Here is a 6621-nt window from a genome sequence, read left to right as displayed (position 1 = left end):
TAGAAATAATTTACCAAAAAACAAAAGCAAAGGTCGAATGTGGAATAATCAATTTAGATGACTCTGTTGGACCTGGAACACATTGGGTTTGTTACTTTAATACTTTGTACTTTAATCAAACCAGAGGTTTTCGGAAAAGTACTTTGTACTTTGACCCATTTGGACTTCCTCCACCAAAAGAAGTAATTATTTACATACCGAATGTAAAATACAATAACATACAATATCAAGACAAAACAAGTGTATTGTGTGGTTATTATTGTTTATTTTTCATAAAAATGTCACAAGATGGTATAAACATTTATGATTTATTGTATAAAATACTAAAAATTAATAATGTAAAACAAAATGAACAAACAATTATAAATTATTTTACAGTATGAGTTTAAATACCTTTACATTTTATCAATAAAAATAATCTGCCAAAGGTTTGCCAAAAGTTTGCCAAGTTGGCAGCAATGTGGCAGTGTCTGCCACGGTGGCAGAATTTTAGCAAACATTTGGCAGAAGCGTTTAATCATAATTTACCAAAGGTTTTCATAAAGTACTATGAAAATCTGTTTTTTTATTGGTCGGCTTTGGATTTTTAAAAAGAAGGTGGCTAATTAAAATTGAAAAAAACTGCGCTAGATATGCTATTTCTTATACTACTTATTTTCAACGAAGATCATGGTAAAAAGGACATATTAACAAGAAATGTAACTCATCCTCTACTATGCATTCACAGTAACAGCAGAATCGATTTTCCGCTGGAATATTATAGTATCGCCCTTGGTCTATCATAAGACATTGAGATGAGAATCTTAATGAAGTTAAACACTTCTGTAGTTACTAATATGACACAAGCAATATACATTTATAATTAGGAAAACGTTGCTTTTTTTCATTCTATACAAACATATAGCAAGTGCAAATATGTATTAATAACTGTAATACCTAAATGTTACTGTCATTAACATAGTGTACAGTGTTAAGTACAGACATAAGAATTGCGTAGTAGCTATAAAACGTTGTTTACTGTATTATTAAACATTTCCAATGCATTCTTAATTGCTTCGTCCATATTGAAATATTTATAATTTACCAAGCGCCCAAGAAAATGAATATGGGGATCAGAATTCGCAAATGCTTTATAACGATTGTACAAGTCCTGATTTATTTTATTTGGAACCGGATGAAATGGTTCACCATCATCTGTCGAACGTTCAATGAATACAATAGTGTCGTTTGACTGATATTGTTGATTAGGAAACCATTTGTATTCAATAATTCGAGTAAAGTTTTCTTTAAGGTTTGGATGGGTCACAATACTAGCTGTTTGAAAATGGTGTACATTTTTTATAACTTTACGTTCAAATGATAATGATCGGTATTCCAGTCTGGCCAAACCCTTTTTGGCGTAATATCTGTCAATTGGTCCAGTGAAATATGTTTTCCCACATTTGATACTTCTTCTGAGATCAAAAAAGTCTACATTCAGCCGAATGGTAATCTGCGGTGATTTTAACATTTTGTTGATGAATGCTGTATAGCCATTCTTCGGCAAAGCCTGGAAATGATCCGAAAAGTAACGATTGTCCCAATTATTTCGTACTGGAATACGAGCCAAAACCGAAGGCCCTAATTGAGCAGGTGTTTTATTCCACTGCTTGATAGTGTATGGTTTAAACAAAAGTTCGTACAATTTTAATCCTACACGAGACAATGCCACTTCCTCTGTATTCAATGATGTACGATTAAAATATACCTGTTCATTTTTCAGCCATGAATTCATTTCCTCCACAGATTTGATATCAAGGTAAAACAATGTATTTACAGTATTGATATTCACCGGGATTGGAACGTTCTTTCCTTTAATCTGAGCTTGAACTTTAAGTTCATACGGAACCCATTCGCTGAATAGTTGCACATAATCCCAAACATGCTTGTAATTTGTATGAAATGCATGCGCACCATATTTTGAAACACGAATTTTTGTTTCATTATCAATAAAGTCATAACAATTTCCACCAACGTGTTTGCGTTTTTCCATGACAAGTATGGATTTATTTGTTGTATTAGCATATCTTTCCGCTATTACTGCACCGGACAAGCCAGCTCCAACAACACATACATCAAAATTTTGATCATGCTGTAATCGCATCATCATAGGCGGAAAATCGTTCCGTTTTACTCCAGTCAACAGTACGAATAATGTTTTAATGAATATCAATAAATTTCCTAAAACAAATAGAATTGTAAGTGTAAATCTATTGGATTCCATAACAACATAAGAAGAAATTTAACTGCATCAAAGGTATAGCTATCACAACAACAAAAGGTAAATAAACACGATGGTACAATATTAACACATCTTACACTTTCAACCAGGACTGCTCATCAGAATTATCGTTATTAAACTAATATTTAATGTTATGCTGTAGTAGTACGACACCAAACAATACTATTCAAACTAGCACTGCAACAACTACCCAACTTAAAGTTCCATAAGTCGTTAAAATTAAAAAAAAGATGAAGTAACTGTTCGATTAAATATTATATATTTAAGAGAACAATTACCGGAAATATTATTATTATTTATTGAGTCTAAATACTTTAAATTTGATTATTCTGAACACCATAGTTCCATAATTATACGATACTTCATTGTATTGCTTGTATACAGTATTGTTATGAGCAATACACTTTCGTCGAAATACAATAAAATAGAGATATACTTGAACACGCAAGATGACAAATCAATAGCCCAACGTTTATAAAAAAAATATAGAATTTACAGAAATATGTCTGTTTATTTTAAGCGTAGAACATATGAAAAAACATGGTTCACCAATCATATTTGTCTGTGTCAGGAATATTATTACAACGAGTTAATTCCCCAAAAGTACATTTGTTAACTGCATAATCAAAATATCGCTACCTCATAGTGGCTGATTACGGACATTCCTTTATGCGCTCAGTTTATGCGGAATTTGTCGTTTTGGGTTTCTTGTACGCGCGTCAACGCGCTATTGCGAAACTTCGAAGGTTTTGTACGTCGTATTGGCGTGCGCACCATAGACAAAACAAAGCTAACTTCGCGACACAAAGAAACATATTTCTCGACAGAAAGAAATTTTTGTTTCATCTTGGTGAGCGTTATTATAAAAGCTTTAATTTTGAAATATTGGTGCGCGCCAAGGCGAAATGTAATACAGTCAAACCTGTGAACAAAGATCACTCTTCGGAACAAGCAAAAGTGGTCTTTGTTCACAGGTGGTCTTTATTCGGGGGGAAAGGTCACTTCTCAGTTAGCCATTATCATGCTGATAAAAAGTATTTTTACAGCTTCTTGCTTTCTTTATGTTCTATGTATTAATTCGGCCGGTGCAAACTTGCACATTTTCAATCAAGCAGTAATTATTATGTTTGCTATAATGCGGAAGTCGTGAAAATTTGGCGGATTTCAAATATTTTCCTGCCGGAACGGTCCAGCTTGGTCGTTATTGGGGGCAAATATGACCCTTGGGAATAAATTAGGTCGGTCGCTGGTCGCGGTCGCCAGGTGGTCGCTATTCACGGCCTTTTTATGAGCATTTTTCTACGGGGGTACCAGAGACCGGTCCTTGTCGACAGGTGGTCGCTATTCACACGTGGTCGCTAGCACAAGTTTGACTGTATTTAATTGTGTCGCATTTGCGTGCGCGCTGCTATGTAGCACATATTTATAGTGTATTCTTCTAGTTTAAACAATTATATTCCCAAATTATAAACATATTCATTGATACATAGTCATACATTGAATCTTTTAACTAAGGAAAGGATAAGAATTGAAGACATGTCTTATAGAAGTCTTCCTGCACGGACAATTAACTTGTAGATATATGTTTATTTTAGCGAAAATGGCACTTGAAAAAATGTTGTAATCACGTTATCTAACAAAATGTACGCAGATTGTCAATTCAGCATTTATTGTTAATATCAGTAAAGACGAAGAAGGGTAAATACAAGAAGATAGAGGTGTTGAAGGGTAAAGTAATAACACTGTAATGATATCTATTGCGTGTTAGTCTTAACTATAAAAGATAAAAGTGTTAAGTTTATCTTAAAGGAAGAGGTCATTCAACTTATAAGAATCTCTTGCTGTTCGATATGAATGGCTGTACGTAGAAGAGTATAGTTATGGCACCCTTATCAGAAAGGTCCGGGTTACAAAAAAAAAAGAAAAAAAAAAGAAGAAAAGTAGCAAAGTCAATATCAAAATTCCGCAGATTATTCATAAACTCGTTCCGACAATTATTGTCAAGTGTGCATTTAAAAATAAAGTGATCATTAGTTTCAATTTTGCCACATTTGCAAAATGATGTAGGGGAAATATTTCTAAGGAACCATTCTGTGCACTGCATTTAGTAAGGAGACGTGTATGGAGAACCCGAAGCGTAATAAGACACTGGTGTACATGGTGTACGTCGCTTGTTTAAGTTTCGTTTGAATGAAGACAGTGTTTGAGAGCTGCGACTATCATGGTTAAGTAGGTTCCAATCATGTATAGTTGAAGGCAACAATGAATGAAAATAAAGTGTTGTTCTTGTGGGTATATCCTGGATGTTGTCTGAGTTTCTTAAATTATAGCGTGTGGCACCTGAGTCAGAAACAAGAGAAAACTAATAAATTGGGATCAAATTCGACTTCGTTTTGAAGAACATTATTCATCCAAGGAACGTCATAGGGTCTTACTTTGAACTTCTTGTTTGGAATATTACTTTTCGCAATGGAAGAACTTTGGCTAGTTATGTTATAAGCAAATATGTTTATATCCTGATCAGAACAGCTTTTCCAGTCAAACTTGTGCAGTTCTGCTCACAGGCTGTCGTAACCACCTCGATCATATTCCCAGACTAGTCGATCTTAACACTTCTGTTTGCGTCTGTGAAATTTGAGACCATAGATAGTAGTGCGATAGCGCTGTTCATGTTCTGGAAAGTATTATCCTACGCCAGTGAGAAGAACGCTACTGTTATTTGAAACAAAAATAAGATCTTGTAAGGACGAACAACTCCTCAGTTAAATGTGTTTGTTCGTCAATTAGTTGTTCAAGACTAAATTGCTGTGTAATGGATAAATATATTCCGATGTGGCATAGGACGTAAGACATTTTAATTGAAATCACAAGTGACTTTCATTTTAGAGATATTTGTATCGATTGCTAGATCAACGAATAGAAAAAGTGGAAACTCCACAGGTCGCTCAACACAACAAAAACGAAAAATGTTACAGGCTCGGTTTGATTGAACCTGTTCATGGACGGTAGTGGAAATGCATGCTACCGTCCACGCCCTCTAGCCCCGGGTTGAGCAGAACTCAACATTTACACATGTTAAAAGGTACAGAAAACAATTTAGAGACATCCGCAGATGTGTTCATACGGCGGTGCACATGGAACCTTCAATGCTACACTAGTGTGTAATTCCATGAAAAGCGGCGTATGGTCCCCAGTTAAAATAATGGGTTTGCCCTAAACGAGAAAACAATGAGCAGAACTAAACAAACTGGAATTTAGAAAGGGGATCTGAGGTAATGGAGCCTGCATATCACAGGAACTGCCAAAAGACAAAATTAAAAAGCAGGCCTAAGTCCTCAATAAGATTGTTGTATTATGCATCTGAACTTGAGGGACGATAAAAAAAGTCTGTATGTTTATTGTTGGAAAGAACTATTTCAACTCATATACATTTAAGGTAGTTATTCTCTAGATCAATTCTCTGGGTTGCAATGAAACTAGAGCATTCTTTTCTAACAGTGAATTTAAGGGATACAACCTATGGAGTTGTGATCAGGCTTGTGAAGCTCTAAAGTTTCTACTAGATAATATATTTATCAAATTTGGCAATAAAACTTACAGACAAGTAATTGGGATCCCGATGGAAACCAACTGCGCCCACTCATTGCTGATTTATTCTTATACTGTTATGAACGAGATTTCATGCTTAGTTTATCCACTGAGACAAAACTTGAAATTATTGAAGCTTTTAATGGAACCTCAAGGTATCTTGATGATATTTTAAATATGGACAACTAATATATTTTAGAAATGGTGAAATAATATTTACCCTTAAGAGTTACAGCTTAACAAGGCTAATACTTCAAATTTAGAAGCATCATTTCTGGATCTAAATTTAAGAATTGTGAATAATAATGTAGAAACGAAAATATATGATAAAAGGGACGATTCTAATTTTGAAATTGTCAACTTTCCCCATTTTGATGGCGATGTCCCTCGAGCAACATCACACGGTTTCTATATTTCACAGCTTATTCGTTTTGCAAGAGCTTGCTCAAAGATAGATGATTTTAACGACAGAAATCTTCATATCACCAAGAAATTGTTACAACAGGGTTACCGTTACTATAAGCTACGGAAAGCTTTTAATAAATTTTACTACAGATCGTCTGAACTATTAGAAAAATACAATACGCCACTTAAAACACTTTTAAAACTTGGACTTACACACCCGGAATACTATGGAGATGCAGTTTATAAAATTCGGAAAATTAAACATACCTCTTATTTTAATCAAATTTTTGTAAAATTGGTTAAAAAGTTTATCAAAAGAGTATACGATGCGAAAATCGTGAAGCACA

At 34.2% G+C, this 6621-nt stretch overlaps 1 protein-coding gene across 1 annotated transcript; it reads right to left on the bottom strand.

Annotated features, from left to right (window-relative positions):
- Nucleotides 1-280: 280 nt before the first annotated feature.
- On the bottom strand, nucleotides 281-2704 carry LOC123532756 (UDP-galactopyranose mutase-like). Its single transcript, XM_045314322.2, has one exon. The coding sequence runs from the start codon at nucleotides 2261-2263 to the stop codon at nucleotides 1001-1003; it is 1263 nt and encodes a 420-aa protein (XP_045170257.2). The 5' UTR covers nucleotides 2264-2704; the 3' UTR covers nucleotides 281-1000.
- Between the last annotated feature and the right edge of the window lie 3917 nt (nucleotides 2705-6621).

The sequence above is a fragment of the Mercenaria mercenaria genome, chromosome 11 (genome assembly GCF_021730395.1).
Source record: "Mercenaria mercenaria strain notata chromosome 11, MADL_Memer_1, whole genome shotgun sequence".
Classification (NCBI taxonomy): Eukaryota; Metazoa; Mollusca; class Bivalvia; order Venerida; family Veneridae; genus Mercenaria; species Mercenaria mercenaria.
The sequence above is the reverse complement of the archived record's forward strand: the minus strand, read 5'-3'. Positions and strand labels throughout refer to the sequence as shown.

Bases quoted from the DNA above. Each gene is read 5' to 3' on its own strand.
- LOC123532756 (XM_045314322.2), bottom strand. From the start codon at position 2,263: ATGGAATCCAATAGATTTACACTTACAATTCTATTTGTTTTAGGAAAT.